This window comes from Ciona robusta, chromosome 2, assembly GCF_009617815.1.
Source record: "Ciona robusta chromosome 2, ASM961781v2".
Classification (NCBI taxonomy): domain Eukaryota; kingdom Metazoa; phylum Chordata; class Ascidiacea; order Phlebobranchia; family Cionidae; genus Ciona; species Ciona robusta.
In genome coordinates, this window is record NC_143236.1 from 8,439,312 (window position 1) to 8,462,119 (window position 22,808).

The 22,808-nt window shown below is 35.5% G+C and overlaps 4 protein-coding genes across 5 annotated transcripts; 2 read left to right on the forward strand and 2 right to left on the reverse strand.

The window, feature by feature from the left end:
• Positions 1 to 1,919: 1,919 nt before the first annotated feature.
• LOC149740892 (long-chain fatty acid transport protein 4-like) lies at positions 1,920 to 12,772 on the forward strand. Of its 2 annotated transcripts, XM_089873463.1 has the most exons (13): positions 1,923 to 2,110; positions 2,731 to 2,934; positions 3,113 to 3,301; positions 3,646 to 3,845; positions 4,430 to 4,661; positions 5,209 to 5,410; positions 6,803 to 6,936; positions 7,992 to 8,104; positions 8,745 to 8,831; positions 9,955 to 10,092; positions 10,323 to 10,490; positions 10,926 to 11,072; positions 11,968 to 12,772. In XM_089873463.1, exons 1-13 carry the CDS (start codon positions 2,082 to 2,084, stop codon positions 12,123 to 12,125), a joined length of 2,001 nt encoding a protein of 666 aa, XP_089729589.1. In that variant the 5' UTR covers positions 1,923 to 2,081; the 3' UTR covers positions 12,126 to 12,772. The 2 variants fall into 2 exon arrangements, with proteins under 2 accessions (XP_089729590.1, XP_089729589.1); XM_089873464.1 differs by lacking the exon at positions 10,926 to 11,072 and having other exon boundaries at positions 1,920 to 2,110.
• A 255-nt stretch (positions 12,773 to 13,027) lies between these two features.
• LOC149740893 (glucose-induced degradation protein 8 homolog) lies at positions 13,028 to 15,376 on the reverse strand. The gene is made up of 4 exons (XM_089873492.1): positions 15,182 to 15,376; positions 14,704 to 14,886; positions 14,070 to 14,267; positions 13,028 to 13,919 (listed from the first exon to the last, which is right to left on the reverse strand). Exons 1-4 carry the CDS (start codon positions 15,317 to 15,319, stop codon positions 13,758 to 13,760), a joined length of 681 nt encoding a protein of 226 aa, XP_089729618.1. The 5' UTR covers positions 15,320 to 15,376; the 3' UTR covers positions 13,028 to 13,757.
• A 901-nt stretch (positions 15,377 to 16,277) lies between these two features.
• LOC149740894 (proteasome subunit alpha type-6-like) lies at positions 16,278 to 18,063 on the forward strand. The gene is made up of 3 exons (XM_089873491.1): positions 16,278 to 16,705; positions 17,214 to 17,319; positions 17,656 to 18,063. Exons 1-3 carry the CDS (start codon positions 16,337 to 16,339, stop codon positions 17,928 to 17,930), a joined length of 750 nt encoding a protein of 249 aa, XP_089729617.1. The 5' UTR covers positions 16,278 to 16,336; the 3' UTR covers positions 17,931 to 18,063.
• On the reverse strand, positions 18,044 to 21,900 carry LOC149740895 (protein arginine N-methyltransferase 7-like). Its single transcript, XM_089873461.1, has 4 exons — positions 21,682 to 21,900; positions 21,141 to 21,337; positions 20,094 to 20,624; positions 18,044 to 19,820 (listed from the first exon to the last, which is right to left on the reverse strand). Exons 1-4 carry the CDS (start codon positions 21,785 to 21,787, stop codon positions 18,576 to 18,578), a joined length of 2,079 nt encoding a protein of 692 aa, XP_089729587.1. The 5' UTR covers positions 21,788 to 21,900; the 3' UTR covers positions 18,044 to 18,575.
• Between the last annotated feature and the right edge of the window lie 908 nt (positions 21,901 to 22,808).

Genomic DNA, 22,808 nt, shown 5'->3' on the forward strand with positions numbered 1-22,808 from the left:
GCTAAAGGCGTCCCATCTTTCAAAATATAATTTTATAGACGTCTGTAGAATGTAAGCCTTTGACGTCAACATGTGACGTCAGGTAATCGACGTTTTATTTTCAGACGAAGAACAAAGACGAAGACGCCAATATAAGGATACCCGGTTTGAGGTGTTTGTAGGCTAAGTGTGTATAGGTCTAATATAAGTGTGTATAGGTCTAATATAAGTGTGTATAGGCCTACTGTAAGTGTGTATAGGCCTATATAGGTGTGTACGCGCGAAGAAAGAAGATCAAAGACGCCGATAAAGGATGTTGGTTTCAGGTGGTTTAGGCTTAGTGTTTAGGTATGAATGTGTTTGTTTGTGTGTTAGCTGGTGCACTCTTACAGTGCGGTTAGCTTTTCTGCTGGACCTAACCTGGCCAGCTATGTCCCCAAGCACTCTTTAGTGCTTCTACATGCCTTTGAAATAAATGCATAGGAATTGTTGCAACAATCTTACAGATGTAATTTTCATTCATTCGAGTATCCGGTTTGCTTTGCGAGAACTCTGTCTTGGTACACATATACTCGAGTAATATCAAAGCGCAGTATAATATAAACACCATTACTTTCAATTTCCCTTTGCCAATACCTTTTAAATTGTAATGTAAATAGTCCCGACTCTGCTAAAGTTAAAATACTAACGAATGGTTGAACGTAACATAACATCGCGTAGGGCGTAATTAGGACGATGGCCACGTCACAATTACGCTTTACGTCGTTGCGGTGGGTCAGCGCAATGTCATGACCCTGCGTTCGGTGCGGTTACGTCACGGTAGGCTTAGTTACGTTACAGTTGCGGGTTTGTTACGTGGACGTCGCCGCTCTGCGGTTCGTAACAGCCACAGTATGTCGTAACGGTCGATGCGGTGCGTAACATCCGGATGATATTATATTATGCGATGATACGACAAGATTATCGCGGTACCAAGACGTGTGTTCTTAATTAGCGGTCGAGACATGCAGGGCTGTTTTTGGCATTGCAGGTAGACGCTTGGTGGCGTGCGCACTACAGGGTTAATTCCCTGTAAGATTTTTGTACATTTTCCTCTGCAGGTATTTCAATGGTCACGTATTTCTTGGTATGCTTGTTAGTGGTGTGACTGGTTTATTGGTTTCTTTTCCTTGCCAGGGTAAGGTCTATCCAGCAAGGGTTTCTCACCAGAGTAGAAACCCACTACTATTGGCTGGGGGCTTGTCGTGCCGTAGTGGCTTTCCACCAACGCCAGCCACATAAACTATGAAGGTATTTTAAACCTGTTTTTGTTTTTCAGATGAATTTACAGCAATTCAACTACTTTTTTATTTAGAATTTGTACTGTTCTTTTTCCGCCGCGTGATTTTTCGTGGTTACAAAATAAACTAATACGTAGCTGATGTATTTTGTGTTGTTTTTTTTTGCTATAGTTTAAGAACATGTTGTATATATAACTAATAAGGACATATGTGTCTTTTAAAACGCCAATTGCTTCAGTCTAGTGGTTATCAATTGTCAATACAGACAAAAATCACCTACAAAGTTAGAAACAAAATCGTTTTGTAAGCGAGCACGATGTGTATGAACAGAACACCCGTGTTATAACGACTGCCGTTGCCCCACCATGCGAGGGTAAATAAGTTACATACGTGGTAACTTGTAAGCTGGCTCGAGGTGTATGAAACCGAACACCCGTGTTATAATGACTGCCGTTGCCCCACCATGCGAAAATGAACAAGATATTTCTCTCCACACGTGGACAGTAGAGGTTTAAATGTGTATAACTGTTTGACCTTTGATCGGCGGTTCATTTGGACGAAATGGTCACTATTACAGTTTTGCTTAGATTGTATATTTCAAATACTGCAAATCAGCATAATTATTCAGTATTACGTTATATAGCATGCTACTTTAATACAGCTAAAACCCGTTAATTGAGGCCGTTAGATTTATAATAACTTGGACATTATTTAACTTTGTTAAAGTTTAACAAGGTCGTTAAGTAATCAATCCGTTGGTCGATACATGAATGCGTAAAATTGGTTAATCAGTGACTTTGCTTTTGCTGTGGTTTGAAATAAATGAGATTCCGGCCAACACGTACATTGAGGTAATTTGGTAAAACCTGTCATAGTAAAATATCGTAGGATAAAGTTGTATTTTTGTACATTATTTTCTCTATGGCTGTGCTTTATTGTAGTGCGTGTATATTACAGTTGTTTATCCTGTTTATAATATTGTTGATTCAGCAAAACTAAAGTCATTGTAAAAGCAAAAAATGCTTATTTTGCTTTGCCAGTCTGCAAAGTATGGCAGTTCCTGACGAGATCTCGCGCGTGCAAGACGGTTATTTTTCGCGTTCGCGCGTGCTATCAATAAAAATCTGCGTGATAAGCATGTACATTTTCAAGCCACGTTAGGAAATCTTACTTAATTTAATACGTATTTTTTTCTTTGTTTAATTAATTGGCGTGCGTAGGACAAATTGTGGCGTGCATAACCGAAAGTCTGTAAAAAAATCGCGCGTGCACCTGCCATACTCTGCAGTCTGGTTGCTTTGTATGCATTTTATTTATTACTATAAATGCCCAGAAGAGTTAGCAGTTATGTTTACAGTGGCAGTAATTCTTCTACCAGGAACCAGTATGTATTTATATATTATGTTACATCAGATAATTAATAAAGGAAACACATTAATTATCAAATAAATAATTATCATTTTTTTGACAGGGTTTTCTACAGTGCAGTTACAAACAGAGAGAATTTACGAATGGCTCGAAACCTTATCGGTTATGGTGTATTTGCCGCGTTCTTTTACACATATGTCTACCCTAGTATAATTGTAGCATCTGCTGCTGTATCTGCTCTGTACTATGGACTTGGTGGTTGGGAATTCCTCAGTGTGTTCAGGAAAACTATTAAACGAGATTTAAAGTAAGATTTGGTTTTTATTTGTTGTTACGATACTGTACTGCACTTCACATACTTTTTTTGTAAAACAGCTTTTTTAAAACCTTCGTATAAAATTTGTATGAGTGTTGTCGCCCCGGCATTCCAGGATAAATATATTTTTCTTTATGTGCACTTTAAATTTAAATACCTTGTTTTACAGAGCAGCAAAAGCGTTGATCCAGTTCAAATTCCTTCTGAACAAAAATGTGAAACACAACCGGACAATCAACCGAATATTCGATGACGTCATGCGTCGACACCCTCGTAAGGTAGCAGTGCAGTGGGAGGACGTTTCGTGGTCTTTTCATGATCTCTATGAGTATTCTAACGCTGTTGGCAACTACTTTCAGTAAGTATTTTTGTTCGATGTTGGCTCTTGAATAAATAACTGAATATTTTAAAATAGAAAATCCTGAAAACAGAATTAAGTTTCAATTTAGATTCTTGGCTCAAACGCATTTTAAAATTTATATTTTTTCATCGTTATTCTGTTATTTTCCGATTCTTTGCTATGTTGATAAAATATTATTTTTCTTATTGTAGGCCTAACTTAAGAAGCAATTTTTGAATAGACAAATAAATGACATAACAAATACCACAAAACAAAAATAATCTGAGGAACAACAACATTTGTAAAACATGCTAGTCAAAAAAATGAGCTACAAAAAGGTTAAATTTGAATTCATTTCACAGCAAGCAAGGTTTTAAACATGGAGACGTTGTCGCTATTTTCGCCGATAATCGACCGGAATACATCGCATTGTGGCTTGGTTTGGCCAAGATCGGCGTAACTGCTGCCCTTATTAACTACAACCTGAGGAAAGATGCATTGGCGCATTGTATTAATATCTCACTCTGCAAAGGGGTGGTTTATGTTGGACATCTGGGTGATGGTAAGTGGGGGTGTTAATGTTATTTGGAGATTCTGTGTTGGTTAAAAAAAAACTCTCTCTTTTTTCATAAATTTTTTTCGGAAATATTTTTTTAATTGCATACATTTGCTTTGAATTTAAGGGCTGGTATTCTGTCTAGGAATTGTAATTCAACATTAATGATTTATTGGTAGTTGGTACTGCATTAGTGCATTTATCTAGAATAAAATCTTTGTTGATTATAATTCAACGTTATACAATTTTTGTGGTAATGGACCAACTCTGGTCTAAATCACAAGTTCCATGGCATGCCTCACTGCAGGACCTCACCCATATAGAATATAATGTGCATATACAATGTTGGGGTGATGGACCAACTCTGGTCTAAATCCCCGGTCCCATGACATGCCTCACTGTACGACCTTACCCGTTACCCATATAGAATGGAATGTGCATATTGATATACAATGTTTGTGTCATAGACCAACTCAGACATAATTCTCACAATCCATGTCGTGTCACGCTGTAGACTCCACTTACATACAATAGAATTTGGACTTTAGTCTAAAAAGCCAGACATTAAACTTCCACCTATATTTGCACAGCCCTGGGAGAAGTTCATTCAGAGCTGAAGACAGATTTGAAGTATTACGTTATGTGTGGGGATGAGGGGAAGAACGCACTTCATGAGAGCATTAACATTGACCCTGTGTTCAAAACTGAGAGCCGCCTTCAACCCCCTGAGCCAGCCAATGCTTCATACTTTGATAAACTTATGTTTATCTACACATCGGGGACAACTGGGTTGCCAAAGGCTGCGGTTATATCACATAGCAGGTAAATAATGTGTGTAATTAATAGTCTTGGGTGAAAACGTAAAGAAACACAGGGGAGGCAGGGGTAGTCAGACGTGCATTTCTTTAAAAACAAATGTGATTCCAATGTTTACCGATTAATTCAGTGCAGAAAGACACACAAACATGTGAAACAAATCTAACTTTGTGATTTTAACTTGTAAAGTTTACTGATTAAAACAATCCAGAAATTTCCGGGTAGGCCTGCCTACTCTGCCAGCCCAGGTTTGGCGCCCATGATTGTAGGCGTACAGTTGCTGTATGTTCATAATGTCATTTTGTACAAGTTTTCCCTTTTTATTTGTGGACCACAAGCAAATGTCCAAGCACTGTCCTTTGTTCTTTTAGACTTTTACCTAATCCAACAGGGTGTATACAGAATATATATATATATATATATATATAGTAGTCCTACTCTTAACTTAAATTACTTAAGACTATGATTACTACACGAATTTTACATGTCTACTAATTACTATATAAGTTTAGTAGTCATGCTCTTGACTTAATTTAAACCCATTTGTTCCCAGGTTCTATTACATGTGTACAATGTCCAACCTACTTGTTGGTTATAACAGCAATGATAATGTATATTGCTCGTTACCACTCTACCATTCTAATGGAGGCATAGTTGGTTTGGGCCAGATGTTATGTCATGGAATTGGTTTCACTATTCGGTCAAAGTTTTCTGCAAGCAGGTTCTGGACGGATTGCAAAAGATATAACTGCACAGTAAGTTGTTTTTGTTAAAGCATCTATAAAGTATATGATTCTGGATAGAATGCAAAAGTTATAACTCCACAGTAGGTTTTATATAACATATAAATGTAGAAATGTAAGGATCTGGTGCTACGAAAATCTGACAGACACAAATCAAGTCCAACCAATTGTAGAATAAAAAATAAATATTTCGCCTAAATGGCATTGTCTGTCTCTGAAAAGAAGCTAAAATAATACTAAATAAATGTAACTTATTTATCTGTGCATTGCAATGACTGTTATAATCACCTTAATATTATGCAAAGCACACAAAAATGCTATAAATATTTCATATTTTTCTTTAATATTTCATAAATATATATTTATATATATTTAAATATATATATATATATATATATATATACCTTTTAATTTAACACTTCTGAAATTTAAAAAAAATCTGAAATACTATTTAAAATGAAATTATTGAAAAATCTGCCGCGAAGAATGTATTATATTATACATTTTTTAATTGAAATTGTAAAGGTTACAATTTTTAAAGTTAGAATGTGTTAGCACAAAAAATTGACAGTAGCATGTGAACTAAATGACCTATAGTAACCTCTGTGTTATTATTGGTCACATGACTTGCACAGGAAACAAATGTTTGTTTTGAAGATATTGTTATTAGTATGTGGATGTACACATTGTGTTGTCTTTATAAAACTAATTAAGTTTTTCGATTTTTTTTCTATTTTATTTGTTATTCTTGTTGCTTTTGAAAATAAAGGTTGCTATTTCATTTGAGAAATAAAAAACAATCCTTGTGAAACTAAAATTTATTTTTTCGTTTTTACTTGTATTCTTTATATTCTTGTAGCTTTTAAAAATATGATCTTGGTCTTGCTTGCATGGATTTTAAACTAGGTTAATTCTATTGTTCATATACTTGCCAACATCTGGCAGATAATGCCTTTGTTTTGATCACATGCTGTTATTAATAATAGCTTAACCTAAATAGAATGTAATGTCATTGTAGTTGCCCACCCATGTTCTAATACAGTGTTTACCAACCTTGTGGCCCCTGCTCCACCAGTAAAAAATAACCTAGATTTGTACCTTACAGATATTGCTCTAACTTAGTGGTCACTAAATGAGTAGTAGCACCCTGTCTGTCTGGGTAATGGGGCAACAATGGCCTAATCTCTTCTATCAAGTGCCTAGCTTTGGGATCTCACACACACAGAATAGAATAATGCCAACTACACCTCACTTAAAACACTCTTTTATATACACTAGAGATCTGGTGCTAAGAAACGTAAACGACAAAAATAAAATTCAGGTTTAACTAATTGTATTCGCCTAAATGGCATCGTTATTCAAATAAGGTTCCCAAAACTTATTACAGATATTTTAATTACGCAGGTGATACTTTACATTGGGGAGATATGCCGATACTTATTGGCGCAACCCGTGAAAGTATCGGACCGTGACCATAACGTTCGCATTGCAAGCGGTAACGGATTGAGGCCCGAGATCTGGACCCAGTTTGTTGAAAGGTGAGAATTTGTGCTGTTTATCCTCGTGGGTGGGAACTTGAGTGTCTTATTCATGGTTGCCACTCCCATGCCCACAGTTGAGTTGCTGAAGCTATTGCAGTGTGTGGATGAGCAGACATGACTTTTGGTTGGTTTGGTCATTTATATCCTCGTGGGTGGGGACTTGAGTGACTTATCCATGGTTGCCACTCCCATGCCCACAGTCGGGCTGCTGAAGCTATTGTAGTGTGTGGATAAGCAGACATGACTTTTGGTTGGTTTGGTCATTTATATCCTCGTGGGTGGGAACTTGAGTGACTTTTCCATGGTTGCCACTCCCATGCCCACAGTCGAGTTGAAGCTATTGTAGTGTGTGGATAAGCAGACATGACTTTTGGTTGGTTTGGTCATTTATATCCTCATGGGTGGCAACTTGAATGACTTATCCATGGTTCAGATCGTTGCCTGGTGTTACAACTAATTAAATGAAATTTCTTTCTTGAAATTGTGTGTCTAACTATCACTGACTTCCTGTTCATGAATGTCCATGTGTTTAGTCATTAAATTCTGGGTTCAAATTTGGTATTGGTGTAAATTTTCAACTTTATTGCCATGTGTAGCAGAAGTTATTCATCTCATCTATTCTTATCGTGGGGGAATAGTGGAAACTTGGGCAGCTTTACCAACTTGTTAAAGTTTTTGCAGTGTAAAGAATTCTAAATCAGTTACACCAAACCGGCTTGCCAGGCCTACCCTGGAATTTCCATCACTGGTAACCGTCATTGCCTCCCCTGTTAATAAAAGTTCATTTGTTGAATGAATGTAACTTACTTTATCCTCATGTGGCTGGAAAACGACAGTCTTTATAACATGGGCATTTATACACCTCGTGCTCGCTTATGAGTTACCATGTATGTTACTTTGTGAGTGATCGTTTTTTGAGAGGAATTTTTATGTTTTATTTATATACGGATGATATAATTTGGACAACCCATTAGTGACCATTGGGTTTTTTACACCGAACATAAATAAATAAAATACATCAACTAATATTCCTGTGTTTCTACATCAAACAGATTCAACATAGGAAGAGTAGCGGAGTTCTACGGGGCAACAGAGGGAAACGCAAACCTCATGAACACGGAGAATGTAACTGGGTCGTGTGGATTTATATCTGTTATTGCTCCAAGTATGTTGGGCTTACTATTACCGGTGTCATGCAGTTATATGGATGTTTTAAAATACAGTTACACTCATAATCAGTGGCACAGCCAGGAGCCAGCAGTTACTTTTTAATTTAATTCATTTTTTAATTTTATTTTTTAATTTAATTCATTTTTTAAAAAAGGGGGGAGTCGCGACCCCCCAAACCCCATCCAGTATACTTTATATTAAGCATTGCTCCAACAGCCTCCAAGTTTGTTGTGCTAACTAGTGTGTTTGAGTCATGTTTGTTGAAGTGGAGTGTTAAAGTCCCTTGATATTTTAGATGTGACATTGTTACAATGCAGTTACGTCAATAGTTGTCAAACATAGGGAACCTTATTGAATAATATGGTAGAAGGGTTGTTTTATTTAGGCTATCCTGCTAAAACATATGATGTCACCACTTTTTTGAAATGTTTGGTGACATCTCATCCTTAACATTATGTCTATGTACCTTCACAAACCCCCTCTCCAATTATTTTATAATAAAAGGGGTGAGTCGCAACCCCCAAACCCACCCCTGGCTACGTCACTGCTTGTAATTATAGTTTACATATAAAAAACCTTTTTGATTAATGCAATATACTTTATGTTATTCACAACTAACCTCATTCCCCCCACAGCTATCTATCCGGTTACTTTATTAAAAGTTGATGAGGATCAAGAATTAGTTCGAGATAAAAACGGGCTCTGTATCAAGTGCAAACCAGGTAACATAGATATCATGTATTGGAACATAGATATCATATATTGAAACATAGATATCATATATATATATATTAAATGGCAGGGTGGGAACAGAGTCGTATAAACACCGAGTAGTCCAACTGCCGTCTATGTGTGTCCAAAATAGAGCAAAAGTGGTGACTTTGACAAAGGGTTTAAACGAACTTGTTAAGTTTTGTTTGTGTTTTCCTATTGTGTGAAGGTGTAAAACAGCTTCTATTTACCTTGCCAAACATTTTTTAGAAAAAATGTATAAATTTAGCCGCATTAAATGACTAAAATGTCGCAAATCAACCGCTTCTAATTCTAATTTTTGACTTTTTTTGACACAGAAAACAAATAACACACGTTTTTTACATTTTTCAACCTTTAAATTTGTTTTTAGGCCCAAGTTTTTCTGTAATTTACCGAAAAACAGACATTTTCCCTATACCTACTGTGTTATTTTGGACCCAAATTGCCGTTCAATTTGTCTTTTACGTAACAATGGGTTGGACTACTCGGTATTTCTATGGCTCTGGGTGGGAAGGCCCATACTTATTTTTTTTACATAGCAATAATAAATAAACATTACAACCAATAAGATTTGTTTTATAGGAATTTCAACTTTCTTGTATTTTATAAGTTAATGTACTGTGGCCTAGACTTAAACTATGATAACTTTATGTCCATAACGAAAGTATATTGTTCATTATAAAGTATATTGCCAGGAAAGTATATTGTTCATATTCATTATCAGCCATCTGCCATACATAAAAAAATCTCCAAAAAATAATCACTAACAAAGTAACATAGGTGGTAACTCGTAAGCGAGCACAAGGTGTATGAACACCTGTGTTATAACGACTGTCAATGCCCGCCATGTGAGGGTAAATAAGTTACATTCATGGTAACTTGTAAACAAGCATGATATGTATAAAACAGAACCTATGTTATAACAACTGTCATTGCCCGCCAAGCGAGGATAAATTAGTAACATATGTGGTAACTTGTAAGCTGGCATGAAGTGTACGAAACAAAACACCTAAGTTATAACTACTCCCTTTTTTCGGCCATTTGAGGATAAATAAGTTACATTCATTCATTACAACTTTTCTCCTTACAAAGGTGAATACGGGATGTTGGTCGGGAAGATTATCAAACAAAGTTTGACCCAGAGGTTCGATGGTTACGCTGATAAAGAAGCCTCGAAGAAGAAAGTTGCGTACGACGTTTTGCAGAAGGGTGACAGTGTGTTTATGACAGGTTGGCATGTGTTTGTTATACTTGTGTGTGGGGATACTTTGGTTTAAGAGGTTTTGTTTTTGTGTGTTTATGCCTGCTTATCCATACACTGCAATTGCTTCAACAACTCGACTGTGGGCATGGGAGTGGCAACCACGGATAAGTCACTTAAATTCCCACCCTGGATTTTAATCATTTATATGAAACATGAATGTAATTATGACATCATATTCACCATCCACACATCATAGGTGATGTCCTCACCATGGACAAGTATGGAAACATGTACTTCAAAGATAGAACGGGCGATACCTTCCGTTGGAAAGGTGAAAATGTATCAACGGCTGAATGTGAAGCAGAGCTGGGTAAAGTTCTTGGGAACCAACACACTGTTGCTGTGTATGGAGTCACAATACCAGGTATTATGATATAACTAACTTATATATGCATCTATAAAATCTGGTAAAACAAGTAGTTTAAACACAAAATAGGTAAAAACTACTTGAGGAAAGTAACTTGAATATAAATAAATAAATATAACTTGCTACATTCTCGCATGGCGGAGCAAACGACAGTCGTTATATCGCGGGAGTTTTGTTTTATACACCTCGTGCCCGCTTACGAGTTACCACGTATGTAACTTGTTTATTCTCTCATGGCCGGGCAACGACAATCGTTATAACACGGGTGTTCTGTTTCATACACCTTGTGTCAACTTAGGAATTACCACCTATGTAACTTGTTTATCCTTGCATGGTTGGGCAACAACAGTTATATAATGCGAATGTTCCATTTCATACTTGTCCGTTCACGAGTTACCAACTTTTACATAATATAAATATTATAACACCCAGGTACTGACGGCAAAGCTGGTATGGCAGCCGTGTTAGATGTTGACGATACAGTTGATCTTGAACAACTGTATGATGGTGTAGTGAGGGCGTTTGCTACGTATGCGAGACCTTTGTTTGTAAGAAAAGTTAAACATATGGAGATTACAGGTGGGAAGTGTGGGTAGGCGGCAAAGTTTTATTGGCATATGTGCTGCGTTGTTGCATCTAAATACTAACTGTATTGCATAGGCGATAAACTTTGGAAAATACAGGGGAGGCATGGATAGTTAGACACACATCCCTGTGAAACTAATTTAACCTTATTGGCTGTGTTACTGATTAATGTGTTAAGTTATTCTGTTACTTCTACTAAATGTATTGCATTATTGCATAAGCACAAAACGTGGGTGGTGTGGCTTGTGGGTTAAGTTTGCCCTGAATTTTCACTATTGAGTTCATAGGCAACAAAGTTTTTAAAAGGAGATAGATGGTTAAGAATTTCTTGAAATAAATCTAACTTATTGGTTGTAATGTTTATTTATTATTACTATGTAAAAAATTAAGGGTTGGGCCACCCAATATATACATGATATGATATCTATGTTTTAATATATGATATCTATGTTTCTTATTATTGTGCCAAACTTTTGAAATGCTGGGAGGCAGGGATAGTTGGACATGCATTCCTGTAAAATAAAATAAACTTATTGGTTGTAATGTCTACAGGTTAATGTGTTAAGTTATTTTGTTACTTCTGCTACCAGGCATAATGTAAATAACCTTTTTGCGTCTCATCTGGTATAAAAATGATTCCCTGATAAAGTCTTGCTGGACGGCAGATGAATCGTTAAAAATACACCATATATTTCCGTAACAGCACATTCATATTTGGTTCCATTGTTTACTACTGATTAATGCAATGCAAAAAATCTTAAAATTTTACTTTGGTGTAGTTGGGTGGCATGTCACCTTAGGTTCCTTTACTGTTGCAAGGGATTTTTTGTTGTAAATAAAGTGTTTGTTATCTAACAATGACTCAACAATGGCATTTATTCCTCAACAGGAACTCACAAAATAAAGAAAGTAGCTTTGAGAAAGGAAGGATATAATGTGAATGAAATATCAGATCCTTTGTTCTTTCTTGACGCGGCACAGAAGAAATACGTGACACTAGATGGGGCACTTTACGCTAAGATCCTTGATGGGGGAGTCCGGGTTTAAACTTCCGCCAACAATTTGTAAAAAAATTTGGACATTTTTTTTAACAAATGCGAAAAAATAAAGGGATGCAGGAAATTTCAACAAATTTAAAAAATTTTGAAACAAAAAATTGTTTCATCTGCAGGAATATCTATGCTTTAACTGGTAGTTGGGAATTTTTCCTCATTTAATGATCAAAATAACCAAAAATGGACAATTTTTACTGAATGGCTTTTTTAATTGACCGTGATTTTCAATTTCTGCATTTTAATTATCAACCCTGGTCTAATCACATGCCCCATGGTTCCTCACTGAAGGACCTCACCCATATAAAATAGAATGTGCTTATACAATGTTGGGATAATGGGACAACTCTGGCCTAAATCTCAGGTCCCATGGCATGCCTCACTGTAGGACCTCACCCATATAAAATAGAATGTGCATATACAATGTTGGGGTAATAGACAACTCTGGTCTAAATCCTAGGTCTCATGGCGTGCCTCACTGTAAGGACCTCACCCATATAAAATAAAAATATTTCATCATAATACGTTATATTTAATTTGAATGTTTCTTGTTTGTAGCCACAGAAGTTTATGCAAATTTGTCGTGTAATTTTGTATTCCGTAGCGCTAATCTTATCATCAGAAATAAATCTTCGAATGAAATTTAAGTTTCATGTTTACATTTTAATAAATTCATGTTTTTTTTTTTATTTAAATACAGTTTATTTCATAAAGAAGTTAAAATATGCAAGGAAGGCCAGAAATTTGAGTTTGTTTGGCAGAGTTGGACTTATAGTAAACTTTATAATTAGTTTTGGGTAGTAAACGAGGCAACGTAGTTGTTATAGCACGGATGTTCTGTTTTATGTACCGTGTGTCTGCTTAGTAAAAAAAAAAAAACTTTTGTCAATTCCACAGTTTTCATTTAAATAATGTTTATTTAATAAAGGTACAAATAAAACAAGCGTAGTGGGAGAGAGTTTAAAGATCTGTTTAATGTGCTAGATGTATAATTGCCACAAATATGTTTCATGTATAAGTAAAGACCCACATTACTGGTACAATACATTTGTTGGTGATTATACTAATATAGGATAAAGTAGTTCTTCAGTTTGAAAGATATGCCAAGAATTCCATGATAAATATTACGAATCAGCAAAACAGTTTTTTAGTTTTTCGCCTGGTATAATGTATAGTAGGGTGGGGGAGGATATGACACATTTTCATTCTATTTTCTTGTCCCATTTAGTAGTAAACAAGGAACATTCAAAGAATTATAAAATTGTATTCTCATGACTCTAATAGACCGTTGTTAATTGTTTAAACACGATCAGGATATTTGGATATTATGTGCTAAAGGTGTCTGATCTCCCCCCACCCTACTATATGTTTGCAAACACAACTACATTATCCAATGAAGTCAACCAAGGCGAATCTTTACATTGGAAAATCAAACATAAAATGTAAGTAGTAACTCAGTCTGAATATAACTGATATATTGTGCTTGGGAACCATGGCGTGTCACACAGTAGGACCTTGATCCTGTCACCCATATACAATAGAAAGAGTCAAATACAAATAGTTTTCAAATAAGATTCCACAAAAACACAAAACATTCAGATATTCGTAAATATATATAAGATTTCTATTAAATCTCTCCTTTCGAAATGTCCGTCATCTTTGGATATTTAATTTTCTTTTTATCAAGTTGATCTTGCGACCACATCAATAGTTTAACGATGCTTGCGAGCCTCGGAGCGGACACCGTGTTCTCGTAATCCATGATTGCTGCGTTTACTCTGCTCCATACCTGTGTGTTGGTGAGATTAAAGTAATACTAACTTAACTTTGTAATATTAACTATATATATAATAAGCATTGTTTCAAAAATGACGGTTATAAAAGTTTTGATTTTTATAAGAATATAACAAGGAGACTTGAATTATAAAAGCCACCCCACCTTATGTCTTTGTGATTGTAGCAGCAGATCTGCGAACGGGGATTCCTCGGGTTTATCGAACACAAGTAAAGCTAACGCTCGCTCCATATCGGACAAACACTCCGGACTGTCCTCCCCTCGTTCTGATAACTGAGTTTGAGCAAACTCGAGCGCATCTTCCATCTTCTCAGCTCGAATTAACTCAATGAGGTGTTGTAACTGGTGGATGTGATTTGTGTTACAAGTTAAATGGATGCAACTTATTATGCAACTGGTGGTATGGGTTTGTATTAGAAGTGGTTGGTTGGTTGGATGAATGTAACGTAGTTATCTTTGCATGGTGGGGGCAACGACAGCGTTATAACATGGATGTTCTGTTTCATACACATTTTGATTTGGTACATGTGCTACTTTGTGGCTGATTTTTTCCGATAGCTAGACCACTGGTTTAGAGAAATTGTCAAGTGTCTCTAACTCGAGGACAAAAACACACCCACAATTCACAGTAACATTGCTTGAATTTAGTATCTTTGACAAGCACTCTAACCAATGCTATGGCATTACAGTTACTACATTTAAGGACAAATATTTGGAATTTATCTAAATAATACATCAATTTATAAGGTCTATCCACACCTCAGTGACCCCACCACACCTGAAGGTAAAAAAGTAGAATCCTGTTGTTGTCCAGGAGCTCCGGATGCATCTCGTTGATCATGGAGACTGCCAGCTCAATTGATCCGGCAAGAATAGCATCCCGGACACGAATTCTCGCATCCAAGGCAGTAAGATCAGCTCCTGATGGGATTCCCGTCTCTTCTTCAAACTTTTCAGCAGCCTCGATGATGGAAGTGAAATTTAATAAATATAAAATAATATTAATTAAAGTATAACGACTGACATTTTCTCTGAACGTAAGGATAAATAATTTCGTTCACTCATTCAAAAACTCAATGCAAGTTATTCCTCTCTTCGTTTTTAAATTATATGATAAATAACACTATCGTTTTTAAATAAATAAATAAAAAAGAATGTATATGTAATTTTAAAATTAAACTACTGTCTTGGTCTTACCATTTAAAACATTTACATCAGAAACCCATAGGTTATTTAATAAATAAAGTAACATTTACCTCTTTAAAACCTTCAGTAACCAAATAATCCATGACCAATCTATTCATAATGGCAGATTCTATATGCATGTTTCCCATCTCCTCAACCCATTTCTCTTTTTCAGTATTTGGACTCGGTTCTTCCATACTAATATCCATTTTTTTATTACTTTTATAATGTTACTGCTTATTAAAATAAATGAAAAAGTCATTATTGCTTTATTGTGGTGTTTTTGATTTGTGTTGGCCGTTTTATTTAATTTTTGGTACTTGGTACTACATTTCAGTATAAAACTCATTTTTTACAGTTTTGTTGTAATTCACCCGTCTCATAAGCGTAAATCCGTTGCTAAACTTGCTTTTCTAAACCAAGAACTGCAGTCACTAAACAACGAAACTCCGTTTTATAAGATGTCTATATTTGTTAACTCATGCGTGGCGAATGAATGACTTGTGTTTTTGATTTTTAATTTTTTTAATATACATTCGATAAAGGTTTTGTTTTTGCGTGAAAATAATGGTTATTTATTACTGTATTGGTATATGATAAGCACCTGTACCGTAGTTTATGTATATCTACTATGTACTATTATGACTACTCTATCTATAACGTAAACGCATAGTTTTAGCTGGATAAGTATATTCCGTTACATTTAAGCTGTTTCTTTAGAGCATAAACATTGCATTGGTCAAATTCAGGGAAATGAAAACTAAAATATATCTTAGGTGCTAGTTAAGAATCCCCCCCCCCCACCTTATTTGCAAACCACTAACCCCTATAACCACTAACCCCCTAACCATCAACACCTAACCCCCTAACCTAGGGGTGAGTGGTTAGCAAAAAAGGTGGGGTGGGGAGATTTTTAACTAGCACCAAATCTTATATGTTTAATTAGTGGTAAATAGCAAGTTAGCAACATCCTAGCGGTCAGGTGTCTCATTACTTAAGAGCTAAAGTGGTAGTATAGGCTGTCTGTATTGTACATGTCATATGCATTTAACATTTTCCACAACAGTATTTCCTATCTGCCCTGTATAACTTTTGAAAATGTAACCTTCATAATACCAGCACTTTTGTAATTGTATTTTTTTTGTATTCTACCTAAAAAATAAACATAAAACCAAAGTCTAACTCCATAATAATGTTCTCAAAGGTTCATATTATTTGAAGTCAAAATGTCCCGTGGTAGCAGCGCTGGGTTTGACCGTCATATCACCATCTTTTCCCCCGAGGGTCGACTATACCAAGTCGAATATGCGTTTAAAGCAATCAACCAATCTGGTTTGACATCCGTTGGGGTTCGTGGCGATGAATGTTGTGTTCTTATCACACAGAAAAAAGTTCCAGATAAACTGATTGATGTCACAACCATCACCCATATGTTCCAACTTACCCCAAATATTGGGTGCGTGATGACTGGCATCATGGGTGACAGCCAATCTCAAGTCCAACGTGCAAGAAACGAAGCTACTAACTGGAAGTATAAATACGGATACGAGATACCAGTGGATGCTCTGTGCAAACGAATGGCTGATATATCACAGGTATAATATTGATTATCTGAAACCTTTTTTTATTGCGATAAAAGACATTTGTCCACGTGCTTTAGCAATGTAAAACTCCGTTATTTGAGCATTTTTTGAGTCATATTTGAATATATTAAAATGTAAGACCTTGAAGTTGACTGGTTTCCAAATCCATCTGTGGATGAGTTCCTCCAGTGGGCACACCATCAATGGGACCAAAGTTTGCCCATTATCATTACCCAGAAACCCATGATGCATTAGTGACCACTAGGTTTGAATTGTAGCAATGCCAATGTCCATTAATCGTCATCCACGACCACACATAGGTTTATTAATATGGAGCATCAAACCGGTATCCTTCAGTTACAATGTAAGCACCTCAGCATAAAATCAACATGATTACAAAAAAAAAAAAAGTTTACAATTTGATTGTTACAGGATCTAACAGCCGAAAAATAAATAAGTAGGCAAACATAAAACCAAACAAATATACACAAACACAATAACCAAGAGTTGCTGCTTACAGGTCTACACACAAAATGCTGAGATGCGACCACTTGGTTGTTCTATGATACTCATGGGTTGGGACGCTGAATACGACAAACCAATGCTTTATAAAGCTGACCCTGCAGGTGGGTGGGTATTAATATATGGACCAGGTTTGGGAGGTCTAATTTTAATACCTGTTCTATTGCTGCCAGGCTTGTACAAGTCTGCAAAGAATTCTAAACAGGTTTTGAGTTTTATGTGCTTGTCATAACTTGTAACTCTGATCCCAAGTGCACTTTATTTGTGACCACTCAGTTGGAGCAATTACCATTAAGAATCTTTCCTAAAACACAGACACGAGACATCACAACTAAACCTCTTTCCTCAACACATAACCTATATGAATTATATAGCTAACTACAATCTAACCACAGCACTTTAACAAGTAACAAATATAAATTAACATCTTATATACGAAGGTTATTACTGTGGTTTCCGAGCCACAAGCGCTGGTGTGAAACAAACAGAAGCGAATACATTTCTTGAAAAGAAAATAAAGAAGAAGAAAGATTCAGTTTGGAATCTTGAGAAAACCGTTGACGTCGCTCTGTCATGCCTCACCCATATTCTATCGGCCGACTTCAAACCATCTGAGCTGGAAGTGGCAATCGTTACGAAGGAAAACCCGAAGTTTAAGGTTTTATCAGAAGCTGAGATTGATGAATATCTGACAGCCTTGGCTGAAAAGGATTAAAATAAACGCTATTAAAGTACTTACTTAAATGGAACATTGGAAAGTTCATGGATTCGTTGTTATCTACTTTGATGATATTTTGATGTTCCAATGATAAAGTAGAAGCAAATAAATATGAACATGTTGAAAGGTTTATTTTGAAAATTTATTCCACGCTGGGGTCTTTACCACGCGTCCACTCTTATAAAATGTTTGGTTGTGGTTCGAACAAATGTCACACATTCTGTAATGCATGGAAAATAGACTATAGTCATATAGAACTTATTGCATAAAAAGAAAACATTGGTACAATGATTGTTACATTTGCGACTTAGATGATATTGGGTAATAATTTAATAATACAGGAAATCAGGCAAGAGAGCATCACAAACAGGCATGTATGGCTGGAGACAAAAATTATATTTTGAAAATTCATCTTTCCAATCTTTATGCAATAATAGCAACAAGCAATGATATTGCCCTAAAAATTACGAACAAAAAATAGCAACAATCAAAACAGGGATATTTTATTGTATATGGGTGAGGTTAGGCACACCATGGGACCTTGGATTCGGGCAAGAGTTGGCCCATTATCTTAAAACAGCTGTATAGTCATTGAATGTTTGAAATAAATAGCTTAATCTCTTTATAGTGGAGATAAATGACCTACTGGAGATCATACTTCATATTAATATTTCCTGATTCAGGTTTGAACTCTAAATCATATTTAACAGTTTTGGCATTGCATAATTTAACAGATTCTCTTAGAAAGAACACAGCTTGTCTATGGTGCATGCTCCACTTTGGTGCTGAATGATCTACATTGAATTCCCCACCTAAACTTGCAGGCAGCATACCAGTGGTTATACAGTGTTGAGTATTAGGTGTGAGCTGATACTCCATCCATAACACAATACCATGGCAAACTTGGGCAATGCTATCAGTTAATAAGGGCAGCTTTCCAACGGATGATATCACCTTATCCGGAACGCATTGCTCAAAATCAAAGCACATTACTCTTACAGGCTTAGTGATCATAGTATTCGGGTATTCCCATAAGGCGTGAGGTTCAGGTTCATGAAACTCCTTTTTCTCCAGAGCTTCATTGATCATTTTATCCATGGTTGAAATAGGGAATCCTTCCACTTCCCCAACAGGTGCTCTTATCTTCCATAAATCAGAGAACTCAACAGCAGCTATGCACAGATAAGCTTTACAAGGAAACACTTTACATCCAGGTGAAAGGTTGCCATCCAGCTGCGACCTGGCATACCAAAAATGCAAGTCGTGCCAAGGCAGATATGACGATGCGAAAAAAGGTTCGCCGGCGAATAATGCTATCTTAGCATTATCCAAACACTTAGAGATATCATCTGCTTCATACCTAATAACTTTCACATTATCTATTTTATTAAAATTCACCAATTCATACAATCCTCTTTGAGCGATTGCAGATTTTTCCAGCGCGATTGTTTTCGATTCTTTCCACGTTTGTGCCGCAAACAAAGGCAACAAACTAAAATCGCTCAAGCATAAAATATTTCCTCGGACATCTAACCACTGCAGCGCATCGACTAATATATTATTTCTATGTTTATCATTCAGCATCCCTAACCGGGGTCGACTCCACAACATACGAGGTGGATAATCACATAGAGGTCGACTGCATTGTTTGTTTATGACATCACAATCATCAATATTAAACCATAATGAGTACTCGTCGTGAAAAGCCTTTAACTTGATGATATCATCCTTGTTGTAATGCATTTGATTAGGTAGAAAATAAACACTTTGTATCCAGTGATCTCTCCATTGCATATTATGTGACGTGGGGTGACACCATATTGGTGCTGTGCTTAACATTATGTTTCCAGTTTGATCCATTTGTAAATCCCACCATGAAAGAACCACCTTGGGATTTAAACATATTAATTAAGGATGATATTAATTACAAACTCACATTACTAGTTTGTGTATGTTAAATGTACACATGGCATAAGTAAATTTACCCTGTTGAAAAGTCCTTATGAGTTTTAACATCGGCCGCTTTGTTGCTAATTTCTTTCTTTTTACTGTTTTAATTAATTTGAGCTTTTTTTATATATTCGAAGAGAAAAAGAAAACTTATATTAAATATTAACTTAGAAACATTTGACCAAAAAAATACAAAACAACAACCAACACCTGTGCGGTCCCAGATGCAGTAGACATCACTTTCGCCATTTTTGATCTCGGTTCATTCTTAAGGGCTTTGCTTCCCCACTCGAACTCAAACACCGACGTTGGTTTGCTCAAAGCCTTGAACTCATCGGTTGGAAACTGAGTGAGTTGTATATCATGTACAGCAGGTACACCACTGCCACATACTAACTCAGGGTTTGGTTCAATTTCAATATTTTTCCCGATTTTGATTGGAAAAAGTTGGTGCCATTTTAACATCTTTTTAGATTCAACAATTTGAACAAATGTAGTTGCTTTATGTGGAACAGCAATGCAGTTTTCCTCCATTAAGTTATGGAGAGCGTGATGATAAGCATTTAAAGCACCTTCTCCAATAAGTTCGGTGTCAAATAATTCAGTTATCAGAATATTGGCCTTTTCTTTTATATCTTCCCCAAGTTTAACTTCCGTTGAATGTTTGTTGATGATTTGGATTTTTTCGAAACCGTTTTCTTTTGTTACCATTTCGGCGACTTTCGCCATGGGGGAAAACACCTGTTGTGAAAAGTAAAATAATTTTGTTATGTTTCATCAGTGTCAGCACCTAGCCACCTATATTTATAATCTTGTGAGCTATTGTAGAAATGTTAATATCAGGCCTAATTACATGGCTTTTTAAATTAAACAAAGAGATGCTTTCTTTGAGGTGAGTATATCAAACGGGATATCAAGCTGTCCTATGAGATTGATAAAATAATGAACATTTTTAGGTGGACAGATATTTGTTTGTCCTTTTCCATAAAATTGAATCTAATGCTTGGTACAAGTAAAAACCCTTTATAATAGTCTAGTGGTTGCTGTTAGTGGTCAACAGAGAAGGAGGATTCTTTGGCATTGAAACAGAATCCTCTGACACAGATTAAATTGATGAAGAATCCTCTAGTACGTTACATATTAGGCTAGTGGAAAGTGTTACAGAGGTTGGTAGTTAGGAGTTAGCAGATAACGTAGGGAAAGGAATCTTCAATAGCACCAACGTTTTAAATAAACAAACAAGAAATACACAATTACTTCAATAGCTGTTATAATCTCAGCTCCAGCAGTTGCTGCCATCATAGATAGTAAGCCTGTGCCGGTTCCAATGTCCAAAACTTTCGCAACTTTTCCCCGCTTGTGCATTTCCGACACAGCTAGTTTTATTGCATCATAATACATCTTGTTACGTTCAGTGTCGTGTAGCATATCAGCGTATGAAGATCTTGCAATGTCTGGAAAAATTGAATAACAAGATAATGTGAGATTAAAAGTTAATTTTTTACATTAATACATAATGCAGTAAGTGGATTTTATTTATTTTTCCGAAAGTGAGGGAATTAAATTAATTAAAAGAACAAAGAGAATTAGAAACAAAAAGCAGTCAAAAAAATTAAAAAAAATTCATGTATTTAAAAAAAATTGTTTGATTAAACCAAAAATAGGAGGGAATTAGCAGGAAAAGGGCAGTCTCTAAAATACGCTAGAGTTATCAAAAAAAAATGAAAAAGGGTCAGTTAAAAGAAAAGTGTGCATATTGAAACTACCGTATAATAAATATTTAAATAACGTAAAATACCTGTAAAATAGTCGTGTTCGTCCAAATTTTCAGGTTCCCATTCCGCTTTACCCGTCACCGAATTAATAGTTTGCTTCAGCAAAAGCCGTTTCTCGTTAGAATCCATTTGAACGTTGTAAAATAATTTTTATTTCATATGTTTTGCAAAAATATTGCGCGTCAAAAACTTCCATGCCAACAACGTGACTTTTTACTAAATCAGATGCCATGTAAGCCCTGTAAATAAAATTGCCCTAAATTATTTTTCTATAAAGAAAGTGAACTAAATGCAATATATTCCGAATCTCCTTGACATTTAAAACAAAAATTAAACATATTTGTACTACTAACTTTAAAACTTATTTTTTTATTTAGTTATTTCATTTTAACTTAATTTTCGTTTTAAACTTTTTCACATAGAGCGCCCTTGTTTAAACTGTCACCAAAATCGAAATGACGTCATGGTAGTTTTTTGTTAGCATTATATACGTGTTGATTGTAGCAGCTGGGGAAATGCGTAGTATTTTGATTAACTTACGTTTATAATGGTTAGTGTGCGTAAGTTTAATTAATCCGTTCATATAAAAGCAACATATACACTGGTTACTTGTGAAACTATGCTATGAGATGTTTTATTAAATTACGAAATCATAAAGTTATAAACAGTAGAAATAAAATATATATATGTATATATATTGTGTTAACTTCAAACTAAAATATATATATTATATGTATATATATTTATTCAGTACTATAGAGATATACATTAGTTTTGTGTGACATTATTTTTGTGTTCATGCTCCCCTTTAACCTAGTCCTGGTCATTTATTTTAATTAATTATTTGCAAATTAATAAGAATTTTCTGTTTGTTAGGTTGAATGGTCACATTTTTTAACTCGTATAGTTTTCAGCTGTTATAATTATTTTCACTTGCTTGTTTTAATGAATGTTGTTTGTGTTTACGGTATAATTTGGTTTAATTGCGACAATTTTTAACTCATATAACATTTGAGCACCCACAATTATTATCAACTAAGTGTTTTAACCACTGTTGTTTTGCTATTGATTCCCTTCCATTTGTTCTATAAATAACATGATCTTCGCTTAACAACTGTTGTTTGTTATAGTTAACAACTGTTGTTTTGTT

Bases quoted from the DNA above. Each gene is read 5' to 3' on its own strand.
- LOC149740893 (XM_089873492.1), bottom strand. From the start codon at position 15,319: ATGGATATTAGTATGGAAGAACCGAGTCCAAATACTGAAAAAGAGAAA. The intron at 14,887-15,181 runs GTAAATGTTACT...TCCATCATCGAG, and splicing joins TTACTGAAGGTTTTAAAGAG to GCTGCTGAAAAGTTTGAAGA. The intron at 13,920-14,069 runs GTGGGGTGGCTT...ACCAACACACAG, and splicing joins TACAATCACAAAGACATAAG to GTATGGAGCAGAGTAAACGC.
- LOC149740895 (XM_089873461.1), bottom strand. From the start codon at position 21,787: ATGGATTCTAACGAGAAACGGCTTTTGCTGAAGCAAACTATTAATTCG. The intron at 21,338-21,681 runs GTATTTTACGTT...CAATTTTTCCAG, and splicing joins CGAACACGACTATTTTACAG to ACATTGCAAGATCTTCATAC. The intron at 19,821-20,093 runs GTGTTGGTTGTT...TTAAATCCCAAG, and splicing joins CTGCATCTGGGACCGCACAG to GTGGTTCTTTCATGGTGGGA.
- LOC149740892 (XM_089873463.1), top strand. From the start codon at position 2,082: ATGAGATTCCGGCCAACACGTACATTGAG. The intron at 5,411-6,802 runs GTAAGTTGTTTT...TTAATTACGCAG, and splicing joins GCAAAAGATATAACTGCACA to GTGATACTTTACATTGGGGA. The intron at 10,093-10,322 runs GTTGGCATGTGT...CACACATCATAG, and splicing joins TGACAGTGTGTTTATGACAG to GTGATGTCCTCACCATGGAC.
- LOC149740894 (XM_089873491.1), top strand. From the start codon at position 16,337: ATGTCCCGTGGTAGCAGCGCTGGGTTTGACCGTCATATCACCATCTTT. The intron at 16,706-17,213 runs GTATAATATTGA...TGCTGCTTACAG, and splicing joins GAATGGCTGATATATCACAG to GTCTACACACAAAATGCTGA. The intron at 17,320-17,655 runs GTGGGTGGGTAT...TTATATACGAAG, and splicing joins TTATAAAGCTGACCCTGCAG to GTTATTACTGTGGTTTCCGA.